This window comes from Apium graveolens, chromosome 1 (genome assembly GCF_009905375.1).
Source record: "Apium graveolens cultivar Ventura chromosome 1, ASM990537v1, whole genome shotgun sequence".
In the NCBI taxonomy this organism is placed as follows: domain Eukaryota; kingdom Viridiplantae; phylum Streptophyta; class Magnoliopsida; order Apiales; family Apiaceae; genus Apium; species Apium graveolens.
Window position 1 is genome coordinate 181864174 of NC_133647.1, and position 20564 is coordinate 181884737.

Consider the following 20564-nt stretch of genomic DNA (forward strand, 5'->3'; position numbering starts at 1 on the left):
CTTAATCTAAACAAAAACTCAAGAACAAAATTTTAAGTTCTTGAAAAACACTATTCACCCTCTTCTTCCATGAATTTTAGGAAGAGATTGTGAAGGAATTTGAAGCTCAAACTTATAGGATAGCTATATCTATGCATAAGGAGTATTATATAATTACCTCACTAATTAACAAGGCTTGGATCTTGGATTTTGGATTTTTCTTTCTTGAAATATGAAAAGGGCCAAGAGCTTTCTTGAAGAAAAGTGAAGTCAACTTTGTGTTTTGGTGAAATGAATTGTTGGTTGGTTGTTTTTGGCTTTTGTTTTAATTATTTACCTTTTAACCATGGTGATTTTTGTTTGGTTCTTAATCAACCAACAACACACTGCTCTTTGGTCATGCTTAGGTCATCATGTTATGTCATCCTCCCACATTTGTCCTCTTCTTGTTGGTGAGATGACATCACTCTCCACTAACCCTTTGATTAACTCCTAATTACTTGGCTAATGACCGCTGATCTGTTATACGGTTCGCTTAACTTTCGTTTTCGTCTATCGTTTGAGGGATCATAACCGGGATCTTATTACTTGGATTCCCTTAACCTTTCTCAATACATTAAATTCCTTTTTATGATCCTCTCTTATAATCCTTTAATTTAAATCTTTTTTATCCTGTTACCTTATACTCAATTGATTTTCGGGAAAAATCAAAGTGTTTGAATTTGGATTCTGACGATCTTTACATACACTTATATATCATATAGAGTACTAATAAGATCCCAGAATAACAATAAAAGAACCCCTACATAATGTGGCATGAAAAGTTTTCTTATTCAGCAATATCAGCAAAAACACTATTCATAAGAGTTACAAAAAGTTCAAAATTTTGGGGTTATTACACCAATGATGTCATCGCCCGATTAAATGTACATGAACAAATGACCTGGGTTCAGTTATGCCTGAACAAAAGTACTTGGATTATAAACTTGAAATGGGAGAATGGGAATTTGCTCTTTAACAAAGAGTTGACAAAATTCTGTGAATATGTGAACTTGAAAGAAGGGGATGTTTATGTGTTTTCCCGTACAGAGCATTCGCAGAGGTTGAATATAAGTATATTGACAATGATAATGACAGTGAATCAAAAACTGAAGGTATATTTGTAGATCTTTATCAGACATGACAAACATTAACTGTATATGACAAAATTTTTAACCATGTTGTATTCTTCCTGGGCAGTTCATAGAAGTGGAATTTCAGCCAAAAAATGTTTTAAAATGGTTAGTCATGACATGCTGCATGAAGGGAATCTGGTAACGTAATTTAATAACTTACATTTGTTACAACAATTTTAGGGTGTGGCTAATACATTTATGTTCTTCACATCTATATTTGTACTATATAGGAATTACCATCAAAGTTTATAGACACTTATGGTTCAATGCTGGGTAAGAAAGTTAGGCTGTCGTTTGGTGACGGGTGGCAGTACATTGCTAAGTTCTCTGAGCTCAATAAAAGTTTGTTCGATTTGGATGAAGTTTTCAACAATTATTCTGTGAGGGAGAGTTTTTGGATTTTCTTCGATTGTGTTGGTCCATCAAGTCTATACTTAACAATATTTAGCACAAACTGTATGGATATTCTTAATTCTGCACCCGCTAAAGTGTATTTGAAAGAGCTGGGGAAAAGACTGTGTTTTGAGGTTACTGATATGTCTACGTCAGATTCAGATTCTTCAGATACTTTTCATTTCAGTATGTAGTATATTAGCGAAGAACCATACAGAATAACCAATTTTGTTTGCTTTATAACAGATGCTCATTTGGAGAGATCGCCAGGCCAAACAACAGGTACAACAGTACTTTGTCCATTTAAGTAGGGATGTTTGTTGGCCTGTATGCATAATTAATACTAATTATTTTTATTCCAGGATTGGCTAATCACATTTCATCAGGAGGAAGTCAATTACCTGTGATTTTGCATGATACAGCTGAGGCAAATGTCAAGGAAGGTACCTTTGAATTAATGCCTTAATGACTTGTTATAGTTTCATATGTATGTGTATATTTTGTGCGGGTGATCGTTGGGATGTATGCAATATTTTAACTAATTATTTATATTCCAGGATTGGTTAATGAGATATCAACTGGAGGAAGTCAAATACCTGGGATTTTGCATGATGCGGCTCAGGCAAATGTGGACGAAGGTACATTTCAATTGAGGGGTTAATGACTTGTTATAGCTTCATAAGTAACTGTAAAATTTCATGCCGCTTCAGGAGCCACCCAAGCAAATCCAGAAGTATATTTTGGTGAAGAAGAAAATACCCTTTCCTTCACAGTAACTCTGTTGCCATCACATGTTGATCAAAGAGGACACAGAGTGGTAAGATTACTTGTACCCAGTCCTTGTAAAAATTTGATTATGCTTAATCCATACTTGTCCTCTTAACTTTTTTTTTATCTTCCATATAGTATTTCCCAAGATACATGCTCCAAGTATTTCGACCATGGACCAAATCTACTCTCATCAGACTTCTATTTGGAGATGGTACTTGGTATGTCGTTGTTCAGCAAAAGAGGAAAACATGCCGATTTGGATTGTGCTGGAACGATTTCACCTACGACAATAACTTTGTTGCAGGCAACAGACTACGATTCATGTACCAAAATAACTACACATTTAGAGTTGTTCTCCTTACTTAATTGCACTTCCAATCTGGCATGAAGGTTATTTGTACTTTAATTCAGTACTTATTTGTACTTTTGAAGTTTGTTACGTTTGATCAACTATTCACATTTTAATTATACCTTTTCTTCACCTATTTCTACGGTCATAGGCGTAATTCTTCTTTATTATGTTACATGTAAGATGAAACAATTCAGAATACATTTGTAGAAGAATAAACTACTACCAATCTGTAACATAATTTACAATATATAATGGTTAAGAGCAAAATATTTAATACAGTAAAACATTTTCCCACAATCAGATTTACATAATTACTTAATCACAATAATGTATTCCTACACATTTATAAATTCAAACAAACTAAGCTTCTGGAAGGCCGTAAAAAACTTCTTTGTACACAATGTTCTGGGTGATATTTGTAGCTGCACCAGACTCATCATCAACAAATATAGTGAGGCCATTGGGTGAGGTTACTCGACTAATAGCAACATAGTATTGTCCATGAGTGAACACTGACTTAGGTAAGTATAGCCCAACTGTCTTCAGGGATTGACCTTGAGATTTGTTGATTGTCATGGCATAACATATCTATAAAGGCATTTGTTTCCGTACTAATTTGAATGGCATCTTTGTATCTGAGAGAGAAATCTCCATACGTGGAATGAAATGCTTCGAACTAACAAACGTACCACATATTACTTCACACTCCACACAGAATCTCAGGCATTTGGTCACAATCATCCTTGTACCATTACACAAACCTAGGGTTTGGTTCAAATTATGCATTAGCATAACAACAACCCCAACCTTCAGTTTCAGATCATGAGGTGGCATCCCAGCAACATTTAAGGAGTTCAAATACTCTATTGGTAAGGCTTCATTCAGATCCTCATCTGTCCCACCAAATTCCTCTGCAACATCAACACTAAAATAGGACACAGATTCTCCGGGGAGCTTGTCTATAATAAGCGAATTGAGGTGGCCCACAGTCTGGTTGGTAGGGGTCAAAATAGCTCTCTCGCTCAAGTACTGTGTACTGTGCCCTTCGTGAGCAAAATTAGGATACGTGCTACAAATCATGTTATCAACTGTGTTTTCAGTTTGTACGTCACAGAACTGAGACGGAATCAAAATTTGATTTTCAGTGACTGGAAAATTGCAGACTCGAGGTGGATTGACCTGGCCATTACCAATGTCAAGTACCCATTTTGCAAACTTTTTAAGCTCTTCACTTTCACTATCACTCTTACCTTGTTTCAAGTGCATGTTTTCTATCAGCAAGAATACTTGGCAAATGGACCACAACCGTGACCTAGTGATACAGGCATCTACAATATCAGCACGATCTCCGTACGTAATTACTGGGAGGATTTGACGGAAATCACCACCTAGAACTACGGTAATACCGCCAAACGACATGGCGTAACGTTCTGGATCAACAGCTTTCATGATATCCTTCAACGATCGGTCTAGGCATTCAAATGCGTACCTGTGCTGTATAGGCGCCTCGTCCCATATTATTAGTTGTGTCTGCTTAATGAGTTGTGCAATATCTGAATCATGGGCAATATTACATGTTGAACATTCATCAAGAACTATTGGAATTTTAAATCTGGAGTGCGCAGTCCGACCAACGGGCATTAATGTGGTAGCAATCCCTGAAGAAGCAACTGGAAGCACAATTTTACCTTGTGAACGTAACTTACATATAAGAGTTCTCCATAAGAATGTCTATCCACAACCACCACTACCATAAATGAAGAAAATCCCTCCAACATTACTGTCAATAGATTGTATTACTGCATTATATATTTTCCTCTGCTCCTCTGTACAGTCATGTAGTAGCTTGACAGTTTCATACTCCATCTTCTTGGTGTCATAGCTTGTCTCTTCAATTATCAAATTGTTTGTTCCATTGTTCAAATATCTGCGAGGAGGTTGAGGCAACTGATCAAATTTCTTCAAGGATTTACCAACTGACCGGAGCAACTCATCTATTTCTGTAATATTTGATATCTAAAACTATTTAACAGCATTCACCCAATTATAGAAAAAATGACGAACAATTAATGGACTGCATTTCCATCCCACAAAAATTTTAAAATTTGTCCTACACTGTAATGTAAAAAGGTGTCATACCTCCTAAAGCATAGAACTGCAGTTGCGTGTCGTTAAGAGTGAATAAGGTATTTGGACAACTTTGACGTTGTCTGAGTAAAATGTCATCAACCATGCTCTTCCAATGTGTACTCCATAAAGTCTTCAAATCAGTGACTTTACAATTGACAATAATATGGACAAAAAGCTGTCGAACCTGGGGAGGTAATCCACCTGCAGAAGCTTGAGTCAACACTTCATGCCATTCTTTATCATCATCAAGTAAACCATACTCTTTACATGCATCGCGAAATGTACTGTAACATACTCCATTAACGGTACGTAAAGAATCAAAGGAGGTGGCACCACGTACCTTCGTAAGCAATAAACGAAGAAACCAAGGCTCACCCGTACTGTGATGCGCATAACACAATCTACCTATTTGAAACCCACGCTTCCTCATGGTCCATTTCCTCTCACCATCATTCCACACATAAAACCGTGGAATTTCATCATACGTGTACTTCCGTGCATTAACATCAACAAATTTTAAATAAAAAAGGCTTCCAATTTACTGAACTTGTTCTTCTCCCTGGCAGCAACTTTCCCTAGCGCTTCATTGGCACAGAAGGTGCAGTTTTTATCACCTGGTAAGTGAAATTGAAGTCTCTCAACAGATATACTTCTATGATGGATAGGGAAGCCAAAAATCCTATAGGCTGATTCAGCACCACATAAATATCTGCCATCAAAATATGCATTTATCTCATCTATTCCCCCTCATCAGTGTCATTCGCTTGCCTTTTTCTCTTTCTCTGGACATGAACCGTAACACGATCATGGCCTTTCAAACAGTAATTAAATAAATACTTAAGACTGCGTTTGTGATCACATATTTTCACATTCATATGGCATTGATACTTGACTAAAAGATCTCGGTTGTATGGTACTACCCACTGGTTGTCCAGCTCAACCTTCCTTATTTCAACATGTAGTGTTTGTCATGCGTCGCATATACATCGGGAAGCCACTGTCATCAAAAGTAGTTCGAGCACAGTACTTGAAACCATTCAATTATCACAAAGTTTAGGTATTAGGGTAACTTACTGGATTCTGAAATGACACAAAAAAGGGTATGCCTATATCTTATTTTTTCAGAAAATAACGTATGCAACGTAAATCTTTCATGCATGGAGACTTTACATTTTGCAAACCACATGGACCGTGGATCATAAATTCCTTCACGGCTGCATAACCAACCGGATCTAATAAAGGATCTGGGAATTCTGTGGATACAAAATTATCCACATTCTGTTTGAGGTTTTTTTTGAATCAGCATCAAGCCATATTAACATATGTACATGTGGAAGGCCTCTTTTCTGAAACTCGACGACATACATAACTGCAAAACAGGAAAATATAGATTATATTGGCAATTTACAAAACAAAAATCTAATTAGAAATTAAACTAAGAAAGTCCTGGTAAACAATCTTACCTCCAATACAAACACCAAAGTGTTTTTTGTCCTTAATATCTACCATTAATTGATCAAGTTTTAGGCTGAACACCCTTGATATGATGTCGGGACAGTTTGGAGCAATGCAACCAGGCACATACTCCATCATCTTCTGAATTTCATCCCAAAGAGAATTACGGGTCATAGTCATGAATATGTCAGGATGTCCGATATAATGGCATACGGCCAACGCATCTTGGAAATTTTGTTGCATGTATCGCTTCGAACCAACGTAGCCAGCTGGCAGAACTATACCTTTACCGGTATTTGAATTGTCCACATCACCTCTACTAACAGATCTACAAATATTGCTGTATAATTCATTCCATAAAGTAGTTTGGTGAGTACGGAACGACTATAGTCATGTCTGTTCAATGGTAGAAAAAACATCTACCATATTCTGTTGAAATAGTCTTCCACCTAGCCGAGGAGTCAAACCTACAATACAACTTTCATTATTTATTTCTGGGGAACATAAACAAACATATATTAATTTCTAAATATACCTTACCATCAGACTCTCTAATTTGGAAAGTATATGAGTAGTAATTCTTCAGAGACAAAAAACCACGTGGTTTGCAAGAACTATCAGCAGTCTTTTAAAATTTTATCTTTGGGTGAAATCCATCTTCTCCACGTGGAAAGAGTAAAGGGTACTGTAAAGCCATCAACTTCGGATGAACATAAGAAACACAGACTAAACATTTACCTTTTTCATTAAGAACTATATCACGGTCGCCACATGTTTCTTTAGTGTCACCAACCATAATGCCAGCAACTTCATCAGTGCTAGAAATATGACATTCTCTTCCACTCTCAGATCTGATAACTTTCAGTGTAATCTGCAGCTCAACAATTTCATCGCTTTCTTACAAATCACGCTGCTGCCTAAACTCACCAACCAATTGACTTGTTTCATCTAACATTGTTATAAGACCTCGTACAACCTCTTTATCAACACTTTCTCGGTCATGAATGTGACGCCCTCAATCTCGGGGTTAGAAAATGAGGATCCACACACCTTTAATCTAATAATTATATAAACATAAACCCCGATTAACTACCACCAGGATCAAACAAGATAAAGTATGAGACAAGATTACAACTACCAACCATAAAATATAACTTACAACCCCAAAATAATATAAAATATACATAGTCGATCCTGACTTGGAACCGACAGATAACCCATTGTATCTCTACAACCTTCTGGCTATGCGCTTTCTCACTCAAAAACATCTCTACCTACTCTGGCAACTGGAAGCCCTCAACACGATAGGGACCACCAGGTACGCTCTTACGAGCAGTGCGCCTAAGCCTGGCCATCTTCTTGCTTAACTGTCAAGGTTAGATTAAAACAAAATATATGAGTATAAAACTCAGCAAGTAACTATAAAGCAATTCTATGATATGAAATCCACAATTTACTTTACCAAACTCAGGGCATTCTACTTTATCAGTTCTAGGTGGCAGATTTCCATCTTTCGGGTTAAGGAAGGGTTATGAAGGAAAAGTGTGGGGCTTTCATGGAACAAGGCTCAAAGCAGGGTGAAAGCCGACATTCACAACAAATCATTAAAGGATCAAAACAGATCTTTCAGAAAGGAAAGCGACAATATTTTCATTATATGGAATCAATTATATGATCAACAGATTAAAATCAGGGTTCACGAGCTTTAAGCTTTACAATATCACAATCAACTATTTTCAACGCAATATAAACCATTTTTATTTTCAAAGAATTCATTAATGGGTAGGAAGTTTCCATTCCTTTTTAAAATCAATATAGAACCCTTGATTGGAAAACTTTATCTTTCATTTCATTATAATACGGGTGATCAGCCCGTACCGACCTCCATCCGGTCATTAAGGTAGGATACGACATAATTTCAGCCTTAAAATAGACTAACCCCGCTAGCCTCTTAAAATGACTGGACTAGTCCCACTAGTCTCTTACGTCCAATCCAATCCATTAGGAATTCGTTTGGAAAACCTTGAGTTGGAAAAAGTAGGTTTTCTAAATTCATTTTATCATTACCAAGAATATGAAATCATTCGGACTCTTTCAAGTCGAAACTCATTCTTAGATTCAATTTCAAGAAATCAAAGTTAAGGAAATGAATCAAGGATAGGAAAGAGCAATTCTAGGGATCTTGAATCAATGATATCAAGGTACTTAAGTTAGAAGAATCAATATCTGTTTCAAGGATCAATAGGAAATATGGTGATCAAGGAATATGGTATCATTATAAGGGGTTCGTAAAGGTAATTATAGGGTTTATAACAGTTCATAGTATGACAACTAATTTGAACAGGAAAGACAGGTTACCAAAGGGTTGAATCAATAAGCTTGTCAATAACAGTTTAACAAGATCAAGATAGGGTATCTCGAATCATTAACAGGGGTTCATTATTTTAACAGTTCAATACTCTACATGGTATGAACAATAACCTCTCTATAACCATTTACACAAGTAATGAGAGTTACTTGCCTGAATTCGCTTTCCTGAAGGTTGAATTACTGCCACCTAGTATACCCTTCCCTTTCCGAGCCTGAATGCTCTCACGCTCCGAATCTACAATAAAAACCAAAACCTTAATCAGTTTCTCAACTCTCGTTCCCGGAACGATCACTCAATACGATAGCTCGATTATACTCTTGACTCAAATATACGAGTATATCTTATACACATATGCACATAGCACATAACACATTCCTTTCTCATAGCCTTTATATCTTTATATACTCATCAATCGATTTATACTTGCTTAACCTTAACTATTCTTCAAATCACACCAATATAACTCTTACGAGTACATGATTTATTCACAACTAAATCTTTTGCGACCATAACTGTCACTTATAGTTCTTTAATATCAAACCACTTAATTCCCTTTTTCTTTTATTCCTTAATTTGAACCATAACATCATTTAATCAAACAAATGAATCACATATCTTCTAGAATTTCACATGCAATCACTTAGCAAGGTAATGGAACCAAATCAATCGCTTTTCTACTTATATACTATTCGGCTATAAACCAAAAACACAACCAAATGTACTCAATTTCAATCTCATATAATCAAACACAATAAACCTCTTTGGTATGCAAATTACAAGGGTCTTTTACGCAATTAAGCTTCTTTCTTTTTAATCCAAAAACCGAATCATAATCACATCAAGAATTGAAAATCAACACCCTCTTTTAATTATCAAATTCGAACACAAGCATCATCCAATCAATGACATGCAACCAAGTTCTTATTAGTAACTAAGATAATTAGCATATAATCTCACAAAAATCCACTTAATTCTCTTTTTAACCATAAGACCCATTCGGGTTTTTCAAGAAATCACAAATGCAAGGTTTTAAATCACAATTTCAACTTGTTTTACACCTTATCTTAGACATTCAACTCATTTTCATCACGATTTTCGAATCACAAACAAAGCATCACTTAGTGACTCAAGCCTTAATCACATTATCTAATTAAACATGCATGCATTCACTAGTTCTTCTTTTAAACCAACATGCAATCATATTTCTCACTAAATAAGCTTAGTTTATACTAAGATCAAGTCACCAAATCCAATTCCCCTTTTTATTAGTACAAAGCCGAACCAAAATCCCCAACATGCAACCCTCAAATTCGATTCCTTAAGCATTAAATCAATTACACAAATCCAAATTCTTTTAACACATTCATAGCAATCCATTTATCAATCACACACTTAAATTTCAAAGGAAGTACAAAACCCTTTTTGAATTTTTCAATAAACCAAGACATGCAATAGCTACATAAAATTTTTAAAGAGCATAAAACTCAAAAATCACATTAACATATCATTTTCTTAAAATTCCACCGGCTCTCCTTGGATCATGACCGGTGGTGGTCGAACTTAAGAGTGCCCATAACGGGTCTCCTCTTGAGTTTTAAACCATAAAATCTCTTGAATCTTCTCTTGTGATCATGTATCAAGAAATCGTATTTTCTTGAACACAACCATAGAGATGGAACCATAAACACTTACATAAACACTTACATGCAAGTGGTGTTTGAGTAGTATACCGAAAATAGAAGCTATAGATGGTAATACCTTTGAATTTGAGTGAGTATTCAGTGTTGCATGCAAGAGAGAGAAGAAAGATGGGGAGAGAGAGCCGAGAGAGAGAGAGTGTTCGAGAGAGAGGAAGAAAGAAAGTGAGGGAGATGGGGAGGATGCTCACGGGAAAAGAAAGAAGAAAGAAGGGGGGAGAGTGAGTTTATATTTGTATTAGGGCCAAGGGTATTTTAGTAATCTACTAAATCCCTTTTTATTTGATTAATCCTTTCTTTTTACTTAAATAAGATAGAAATCGAATATTGAATATATCCATCTCGGAAAGTCAAAAATTATTGTAAATGACAATTTTAAGATGTAGATCTCAAAATTAGCTTTCCAACCATTACTCATAATAAACTTTTGAGCGAACGGTTTATTTTATATGATTTTCACAAGTTTGTGCTAATAATAGCATTTTATCACATAAAAATCAATTTATTATGCAACGATCACCAAATAAATCCGTCCATCATTTTTAGAAAGTCTCTACGACTATTACGAAGATAACAGAACAAATTTCATGCCTTTATCTTACTCGGATAATTTTATAAAAATGTGCAAAGGTTAAATAAACCTTATTTAAATCAAATAATTCCCTTAAATCCATAAAATTGTCAACAGATCACGTAATCATGCATACAGACAAGCAAGCACACATACGAACACATCACAACTCATGTCTGATCATAAAATTTGTCATTTTTTAATTTTATTCCTTTCTACGCGTACCGGGTCACGTTTAGCCTGACGGCCCGACGCTCAGCGTTTCAATTACGCTTCACAATATCGTTATCGACCGACACATCATTAGAACGCATTACTTTACTCAAGCATTTCATTTCACATAATAACACATAGTTCACATTTTAAATACCTTAATCCCTTTTTAGGACGGGTTCCGTTCTACTTGACGGCCCGACAACACAGCTTAACTCCTAAGCTGACTCTTTAAATTGGAACGCTTCTATTTACGCTCCTAGATTCTAATATACAGTAAAAACAATTAACCAACACTTAATTACATAATTATAATCACATCACATAAAGCATACTTTATTGACTTAATTACGTCACAAAATTCTCAGTCGTCACAATGAACACTAACCCACCGAAGACGATTATCAACTTCGTTAATGGTGTCATAAATGTAAAGTTGACAAAATTTGGGGGTTTTATTGTCATTCGGTATTAAAGATCCAAAAACATGGTGGTTCTGACCATTTAATCTGTATACATAAGGCGCCCTTCCATTATTAATTGAATGATCTATGTTACCACCGGTAGAATTAAAGGCAAAAATTGCATTGTAGAGCCGTATCAATCTATGAAAAGCAGGACCTCTTTTCTTGTCATTGTATAAATCCAGCAAATACTCAGGGGTAGGAGGGATTGGAGGCAATCTCACAACACCTTTCATGCAACAAAGAGAAAATATAGGACAACCTTTAGTCACATTTTTATTTACCCTTTCTTCCTTCCACATCCGAGCATGGCATTTCGAACATATGGCAGTAGGACCACCCAAAGAAGCATACTCCTCAGGAACGACATGTCGCGGTGCACGTCTGCTCTGCATCAAATTATAATTTGAATTCATCCCATCAACAATGTCTTCATCATCACCATCAAGCGACCAACTAAGACAATCTGCATCATCTGCATTTTTTTATTTTAGTTTGACAAAATTAAATGTGGATAATTTTTTAGGAGTACATCTTTGTTTTTCTTACCATTTGATTCACAATCACTTGCTTCATAATCTGATCCTTCAGAATCATCATACAAAAGTGAAAGAGCAACTACATTCGGACCTGCAAGATTTCCTTAAATGGTAAATCATAATTACGTAAGACATAACAAAGATGTATCACATACATTTCACCTTCATTAAAGTCATTACTTTCTTCCTCATCATCACTAACAATCTCATCTGCGAATAATTCTCTACCAAATCCAAAATAATTTTCCTTCCATTTCCAGTTCAAAAGTTCACGTCAATTTAAGGAAACATCATTAATGTTTGATCGCGTTTCCTCTGTTTCATAATTAAAACAACTATTATTTAGTTATTCCTGTTACCATAAGGATAGACAGACAAAAGCTTAACAATGCTAGAATCTAATATTTACCTCTCAACATATTTCTAGAAAATGAGGCGCTACCTGAATTTGTTACATCTGATAAAGGAGTTCTGTCCTGACTACCTTCAAGATGATTCATGTAGTTTACTCTGCTATTTGATCGGGGAGTAACAATAGGACCACTACATTCTACCAACCAAATATTAAACGCATTATTGCTTCATAAACATAAAATATCAGTTGCTTTACAAGAAAAATACAGAGTAAATTAAGAAATTAAATAGTACTTGCAGCTGTTTCATTCAAGTGGCCTGACCTAGGCAAGTCACCAAGTTTCCTCCTCTTTCCCACCAACCTAACAATATTTGGCGTGGATTCCGTCAACATACCTGCATTACAGACAAAACAATGGGTAGTCAGAACATAAGCCTAAGTATGTTTGCGGTTTAAATTTTGTAAGAATTAGAATCTGTACTTGTAGGTATTTTGTTTTGGCTCCCACTACTAACTATTGCTGGGGTGAACAGAGGTGATCGGTTCGTCTTAGGGGATGGAGTATGAACGTTGACCATTGATCCTGTTAACACGGGTGCTGAACAAACACAAACAGAAGTCTTACTTATATTCACACATACGAAGAGAATGTATTCAATAACAACTAACTTACATGTGGTCGTGCTCCTTACCTGTGGAAGAAGATAAAGCACAACGATCAGCAACAACAGAGTCGACAACCACATTCTCTTTGTTACGATTCAATTGTTTCGTTCTTCTGTACTTCCGATCATAATCTGCATTCAAATCTTCCAGGTTAAAGAACTTGTCACCTTCTTCACCACCCATATCTTGCACAATGAATCAACCCGTAGTCAAATTAACAACAAGAATTTGTATACACAATCTTCAAGTGGGTGAAGACACTATTCAAAAGAGGGGGAGACGTCACTAATTAACCTAAAGAAACTAATTAGAATTTGAATTTCAAATTCAAAAGTGCATAGACACATTCTTACCTTCCAAGAGAAGTTTAAGAAACTTTCAACATAAGCTTTTTTCTCATCCAATATAATCTGTATTCTTATCAATTTTAAAAAACTAATCAGTGTCAACTTCAATAATTTTTTTACAATTTGGTGGGTACAATACTAAAAAGGGGTTGAAGTTACTATTCAAAAGGGAAGTAGGAACTATTATATACATAGATATAAAAATCTATAATAATTTGTGTCAAAACATGCATACCCCATACAAGCCTAATATATGCAAAGAGACGTAGAAAATGTTTCCTTAAGCCCCAAATTGAATTTAAATCACCCAAAATATCTAAAAATAGAAACTTCTTTACTTCAATACACTACTGTCGCTCAAAGTTTGTAAGGTCCAATAAAAATCAGCCAGCTTACCAAGTACTAGAGTTGTTCATGTCACAGTAGCACATTCCCATGAAATATCACACTTCACATGTTCGTATCCTACCTTAGGACTTGCTGAATACATATACTTCAAGTTAGCTGGGTTGTGACACGAGCACACGAATTTTGTTACTTATTTTTATGTAGTGTTCTCGTGTTGCGTAAAAAATTACTGTCAGTTTTTTTTATTAGGAATAGATGGGGATTGATTACTACAATGTGTTAAAAGTAGAACGAAATGCTAGTGAAGAAGAGCTTAAGAAAGCTTATAAGAAACTAGCTATGATATGTCATCCGGATAGGAACAATACTGGTAATAAGACTGAAGCTGAAGCGAAATTCAAGCAGATCTCCCAAGCTTATGATGTATTAAGTGATCCACATAAGCGCAAGTACTATGATCGTTATGGTGAAGTAGGATCAAGTACTGCACAGTTTCCTACTAGTGATTCGGAGATTAGGTTCAATAAGCGCGGAGCTAAGAATGCATATAAGGAGGTTTTTTATCGATCAGAGAAGAGTGAGTTTGAGAAATCTAAGTATGATGCTGGTGGAAAGAGTAGCAAGGGCTCGGCTAATGTACGACCGGAAATTGAAGATTTCCAGAACTGTTATTCATGATTCAGGGTAATATCGTAATTTCAATAAATCAGTTACATTGTTTTACTATTTTTTATTTTATTTTATTGTGTTGTAATTTTATTTTCCACGATGTAGGTTAGCATCATAATATCATATGCAATCCTATCTTATTTTTGTGTTTGGTTACCAGGTTGTGCAAATTAGCATTTGAATATGAGTTTAGTTGCAGAAATTGAGTGTGTGCAATACGCAGTCGTTTCTAATCTGGAATTCATCTGAGACAATGATAAATTGTTGAGCTAATTTGTTAAATGCGATCATTATATGGGTGTGACAATGTAGCATATTGTCTGTTTAGGTTTATGTTCTCTGTTTTAATGTCTTGTTTTTGTTACTAGTTAGTATGGCTGCTGTAGGTGGTTCCATTTAAAGAAGTTAGTGCACTGTTGCAATTTTCCAGTCCTTATCCTTCAACCGTTTAAAAATGAAGGAAAATGTATATTCCGTAATGAAATCTGGAACTTCGAGTATTTACAAAGTTCCTTTTGATACATTAACAAGGTCTGATGTTGAGGTTCTGGAGAGTTAGCACTAGGTCTGACAGTTCATGATTCCGTGATCTGGATTCTGGAACATGAAATGTGGTCTCAGGAAGAAATGACATTATATTACTAAATCAATGTGTCATAACTCGTAAGTAAGCTTATTGCCTGTCCGAGTGTCTGCAATTTGATTTTTTTTGCCTTATCACCTTATTGCAGTAAGCTTGCTACTGTTGAGGAGATATTGCCAATACATGTTAAACCTGGTTGGAAGAAGGGCACAAAGATCACTTTTCCTGAGAAAGGCAACCAAGAACCTGGTGTTATTCCTGCAGACCTTATATTCGTAATAGACGAGAAACCACATTCAATTTTCAAGAGGGATGGAAATGACTTGATTATTTATAAGAAGATCTCCCTACTGGATGCTCTTACTGGTAAGAACGTAAAACTGACTACTTTGGATGGAAGAGATCTTAGAATTCCGATTACTGATGTTATAAAGCCAGGTTATGAGAAAGTGGTACCTAATGAAGGAATGCCCATATCCAAAGAACCTGGGAAGAGAGGGAACTTAAGGATCAAGTTCAGTATCAAATTCCCAACAAGTCTCACCATAGAACAGAAGTCTGATCTTAGAAGAATTCTGGGAGGTAGTTGCTAATCAGTACAGAGTTAATATTTGTGATGACCACTAACTCTGACTGCATATAGTGTTTACACTTTCACCATAAGACGAAGCATGTGCATAGTATAAACTTTAGTTTTGTAAAATCGGGAACTTCTTAGTTTTCATGTTCTCTGTCGATGAAGAGCTAAAGTAAGGGCATTTCAACTTGCAGATTCCAACTAATCAACTATACTAGATTTTAGTAAAATTACGAAGATCTAAACTGTTTGCTATAGTACTATCTCCTGTTCAGAAGCATGCTTGCATCAATAATCTCTAAAGAGAATGGTTCAGTTGTGTTTTAAGTTTTTGTGAAAGTAATAAACAGTATACCATAACATAAGGAAAGAACAAAAACTAGATTATAAAACGAAACTATGAAAAAGACCAGAAAAAGGTTCATTGGATCACATGATGTGGTGGAGCAGAAGACAGAATAGTAGTGATATTGATCAATAGTAGACACCTTTGAATCAACACATGTTGCAACATTTGACAGAGGGGTCTGGATCCATGCCCAAGGTTCCCATATTCAGACTGCAGATGGCACATCTTTGCAGAGTTGTGAAAATATAATTGAAGGAGCATCAACCCAGCAGCTTAGCTACAATGTTGGGCATCTCTGAAATAATATTTCTAATGCAAAATATATCTGGGAACACTAAGCATATCTTCAACCACAACAGTGGTACTTCAGTTTCAATGCCTTTTAATTTTCATGAAACTGATCAAAGGAATGTCATCTCAATTTTATCAAATTAAATACTCATGTGATATGCACTCCATTAATATTATTAGAAAGTTTCTTGATCAACTATGCTGACCAATTTATCTATAAGTAAACTCAACTTTTCTGTTTTTGAAATTAAATACTGTAACATATTAAAACATAGAACAAAATATATCAGATTTGACGATGAATACTGTGTGGCTCACAACCATGAACATGAGTAACTTTACAAAAGTAGACATCTCATGAGTAACATTGCAGTTGCAGAAACTTAAAGGTTTACAATAACACAAGTTCTAAAATTAACTTGCTAACTACAACAAGAACAACTTCCAAGTTCTAACATTAAGTTTCTAATCAAACACCTGCTTCAGCTACACATATCTCCAGAGAACTTTAACTACTAACTCCAGGCAGTAATGTTGTTTACCATCAATCTACTCACCATCTCTTTCAATAACTTCTTTAAAACATTAGTACAGATCAAGATCAAGTGAAGTAAATTACATAGCTAGTTCTGCTAACACTGATAAACTAATAAACTCCCAAAGAGATCTGAGATGGTCCGAATAAAGAATAGTACGGAGTATTTGCTTGAAACTGCATCCTTTTCTGAGAGGACAATTGCGCCTCAAACTTCTTCAGCAGACCCTTATTGTGCGTAATGAAGGGGTGTGTCACAAGTTCCTCCGCAGTCCATCTTTCTTCAACCCTTTTTGTTAAACACCTTTTCACAAAATCCTTGGCCAAAACTGACAAGTTATCCAGCTCCGGCAGCAAACACTTTAATCTGTCATCTTCGTAATTAGCAATCATCTCCGCTAAACATTGTGCATCGACATGAAGATAATTTTTCCATAAGCCCCTCTCTCCTAAAAGCATCTCCAACACAATACAACCAAGTGACCATATGTCCATTGCTGCTTCATGCTCCCCAAAAACTACAGACTCCGGAGAACTATACAATAGAGTTCCCCGATACTTGTACTCCTTCCCTGCCCCAGCACTTATTCCTCCACCCTTTTTCGCCAATCCGAAATCAGCTATTTTAAGATTGTACTTGAGAACCCCCTTACATTCATTAGAAGGAATATTAAAAACAAGAACATTAGCAGGCTTCATATCACAGTGAACATACCCTTGTCCATGTACGCAAGAGAGTCCCCTCAGCAACATCGATGCATACCAACTAGCTTCGGTTTCATGTATCCATCCGCCTTTGGACTTGATCAGCTGTTCCAAGGATCCTTGGTCAGCGTACTCGAGAACCAGGTTGTAAAACTTTTTACCAACTGCATTAGTACTCTTGAAATCCTCATTAGAAAGGCAACGAACAATATGTAAACATCCTCTAAGGTCATCCAAGATAGCTTTCTCCATATGCAAAGACCAAGAACAACTTTCAGGAGCAGATTTTATAGCCACGGTCTTAGGTAGATAATAAGCGCAATCTAGAGATGGTGATGCACATTCTGCTCGGAAGACGGAGCCGTATGATCCTTGTCCCAAGAACTTAGTTCGAACCCACTTTGATGCCATGATGATCAGAAACTGTATGTCTTTGAGAGATGGATAGTTCATTTATGGCAAACATTAGGTTTCTTAAATAGTAGTTTGTTACTTCGCCCCCAAGTTCTGATGTCTGTTTCCGATTCCTCATAGCATTTGGAGCATGAATCCCATTCTCTGCAGATTTCCTATCTAGGGTAGTAAATAGTAGTAATATTACTCTGTCATTCACTACATCTCTCGCATGTCTTCTACGTAACATATTCAATAATAATAATAATAATAATAATAAAAACAGTATTAATGCAATTTAAAAGTAATAATAATAACAATGATAATATTGATATTAATAATATTAATGATAAATGATAAATGATGGAGAAGAAAATAGTTTTTTTTTCTTATTTTGTAAAATTACATTTTTTTGCTCTAATGAAAAATGCAGTTGCAACTTATTCTTTTAATAAAGAAAAAATAGTATCACAATATTACAAGAAAATAAGGATAAAAAAGACCTTGTGAACCGGTTGTAAATATAGAATTTTTGAAATATATTTATTGCCCGTAATCCCTATTGCACCTATTACAATATTTTGAGAATATTTAAACTAAAAAACCCTCTAAAATTGTCACAATAATAATGTTATAATACATTAAGATATCATTAATTTAATATTGTGGATTTAAGGTTTACATCATTAACTATATTTAAGGTTAAAGCTTATAATTTTTTTAAGTAATACAACAGTGGTTTTTATTTTTTAAAGTTAAGAATTGCAAAAAAAATTATTTTTATAACTTTTATTTCCTAAATATTTTGGTAAATATTAAATTTTACTATTGAAATTCGACATAATATAGTTGTATTTAGACATATACGACAGATTGAAGTTGAATTTAGGTAAAAACATTCATAACCAGTCGAATTTGTATTTGTAACTGAGTTTAATTTGTGTTAGCCGCTTATATATTTTTAAATGCTTGCGATTGTATTTTCGCGCAAAGGTTTTATAATCGTTTATGGTCGAAATAAGCGAAAATGTTAGAAATTCTACGACTTCTCCACTTTCCCTAGCTGCAAATTCCTCCACCTTTCTCCATTTTCTAATCTTACTTTGCTCCACGTGATTATATTTGTCCCGCTTATATATTTGTCCTGCTTATATATTTTGTCCAATATTTACGTGATTTTCTTAAATTTTTTAGGTAAGTATATTTTTAGCTTTTAAGTCATTAATTTCTTAAGTGTTATGTTGACTATTTTTAATTTTAAGTAGTGTAATTACTATAAATTTCAATATGATTATCTTTTACTTTTGTTCAATGATTCAATTACTTGAATTTGTTAATTAATATAATCTCCTAATATCAATTTGTATATATTTTTAGACCGTATCCGATCGTAATTGGATTAGCCGTAACAGATTTATTACAATTTAGTGAGGCAAAATACTTAGCAAAAGTACAAATTGGATGTTGATAGTTCCATTAAATTTGCTATTGAACATCCAAAGAAGAAGACAATGGTATATAAGATGTCCGTGCAAAAATTGTGGGAATAATTACTATAAACTCTTATTAATTTGAAACTTGATTTGTATCATTTAGTATCATGTAATGTTATACCAGGTGGTACTGTTACGGGGAGAAAAATGTGTCAAAGGACGAGGCCGAAACGGGTTTTGTTAACATCAATTATAGAGATGATAATATGTATGATGATCAGTGGCACTAGATTTTTATAAGATGACAAATACTGCTTTTGAAATAATTTATCAAAAAAATGCCAATTTTAGAACACTTTAGTTTGTAATGAAGATATTTCGTTGAAAAAACAAGCATAACATCAGTAGCAATTATGAATTTATAATAAGTGTTATGTTTAAGAGTTGTAAGTTTTTGATTGGATATTTTGTTGAAGATGGATTTTGTTAATCAAAATTTGAATTCTTGAAGTAATTAGGATGTTAAATTGTTGGTGGTTGTGGATTAAGTAATTAAGGATGATTTAGAATTAACGAAAACTTATGAATCGTAACTACTACGTCATTATAATGCTCGATTTTAGAAAGACTAGTTTCTGGAGAAATACTGAACTTTTAAACTATAATTTTGGAAAGTAAAAGACTTGTGACATCATTTCTATGATGCATTGCCATCAAATGACAACTTGTAAAAATATTTATTTAATTTCATGAATTTCGGAAGTAACCAAATTCTTAATCATATGTTGCTGCACGTGACTGACCATATTCACAGACTTGAACGATTTGCGGATACTTAAAATATTAAGTTATCAGATGCTCAAACCTTTAAACAGGAGATAGAGTTAGATAGTTTTAAGCCTTAAGCTCAATTTATGTATTACAATATGGTTTCAATTAAAATGCAGCTCTTCTTGATGTTTTTTAAAAGTAATGAAGAATGTGACAAAATGGTGTGTTTTTAGCCCTCTAAATATAGTTAGAAAATTAGTACATTAAATAGCAGTGTTCTAAAAAGCGGGAATCAGAATTGTTCGGTGGAGGGATCTTTCAGTGATTAATCAGATAATCGATGATTAATCGGATTGATTAATCGGAGCATTAATCGGAAGAATTTTTTTAATAAATAATAAAAAATAATTCTATTAAATATCATTAACCTTC

The 20564-nt window shown here is 34.7% G+C and overlaps 4 protein-coding genes across 4 annotated transcripts; 1 reads left to right on the top strand and 3 right to left on the bottom strand.

Annotated features, from left to right (window-relative positions):
- Positions 1–3258: 3258 nt before the first annotated feature.
- LOC141712784 (uncharacterized) lies at positions 3259–4311 on the bottom strand. The gene has a single exon (XM_074515858.1). The coding sequence runs from the start codon at positions 4309–4311 to the stop codon at positions 3259–3261; it is 1053 nt and encodes a 350-aa protein (XP_074371959.1).
- A 90-nt stretch (positions 4312–4401) lies between these two features.
- LOC141712794 (uncharacterized) lies at positions 4402–13314 on the bottom strand. The gene is made up of 12 exons (XM_074515868.1): positions 13158–13314; positions 12947–13063; positions 12759–12860; positions 12520–12660; positions 12121–12201; positions 11496–12046; positions 6942–7126; positions 6264–6583; positions 6129–6169; positions 5971–6078; positions 4810–5290; positions 4402–4670 (listed from the first exon to the last, which is right to left on the bottom strand). Exons 1-12 carry the CDS (start codon positions 13312–13314, stop codon positions 4402–4404), a joined length of 2553 nt encoding a protein of 850 aa, XP_074371969.1.
- Positions 13315–14081: 767 nt separating this feature from the next.
- LOC141722584 (uncharacterized) lies at positions 14082–15851 on the top strand. The gene is made up of 2 exons (XM_074525047.1): positions 14082–14475; positions 15235–15851. The coding sequence occupies exons 1-2, from the start codon at positions 14082–14084 to the stop codon at positions 15669–15671; spliced, it is 831 nt and encodes a 276-aa protein (XP_074381148.1). The 3' UTR covers positions 15672–15851.
- A 1090-nt stretch (positions 15852–16941) lies between these two features.
- On the bottom strand, positions 16942–17946 carry LOC141712805 (mitogen-activated protein kinase kinase kinase 20-like). The gene has a single exon (XM_074515880.1). It carries the CDS (start codon positions 17944–17946, stop codon positions 16942–16944), a length of 1005 nt encoding a protein of 334 aa, XP_074371981.1.
- Positions 17947–20564: the final 2618 nt, after the last annotated feature.

Bases quoted from the DNA above. Each gene is read 5' to 3' on its own strand.
- LOC141712784 (XM_074515858.1), bottom strand. From the start codon at position 4,311: ATGCCCGTTGGTCGGACTGCGCACTCCAGATTTAAAATTCCAATAGTT.
- LOC141712794 (XM_074515868.1), bottom strand. From the start codon at position 13,314: ATGGGTGGTGAAGAAGGTGACAAGTTCTTTAACCTGGAAGATTTGAAT. The intron at 13,064-13,157 runs GTAAGGAGCACG...GTGTTTGTTCAG, and splicing joins TGCTTTATCTTCTTCCACAG to CACCCGTGTTAACAGGATCA. The intron at 12,202-12,519 runs GTAAATATTAGA...GAAATCTTGCAG, and splicing joins TTCTAGAAATATGTTGAGAG to GTCCGAATGTAGTTGCTCTT.
- LOC141722584 (XM_074525047.1), top strand. From the start codon at position 14,082: ATGGGGATTGATTACTACAATGTGTTAAAAGTAGAACGAAATGCTAGT. The intron at 14,476-15,234 runs TTGAAGATTTCC...GCAGTAAGCTTG, and splicing joins GGCTAATGTACGACCGGAAA to CTACTGTTGAGGAGATATTG.
- LOC141712805 (XM_074515880.1), bottom strand. From the start codon at position 17,946: ATGGCATCAAAGTGGGTTCGAACTAAGTTCTTGGGACAAGGATCATAC.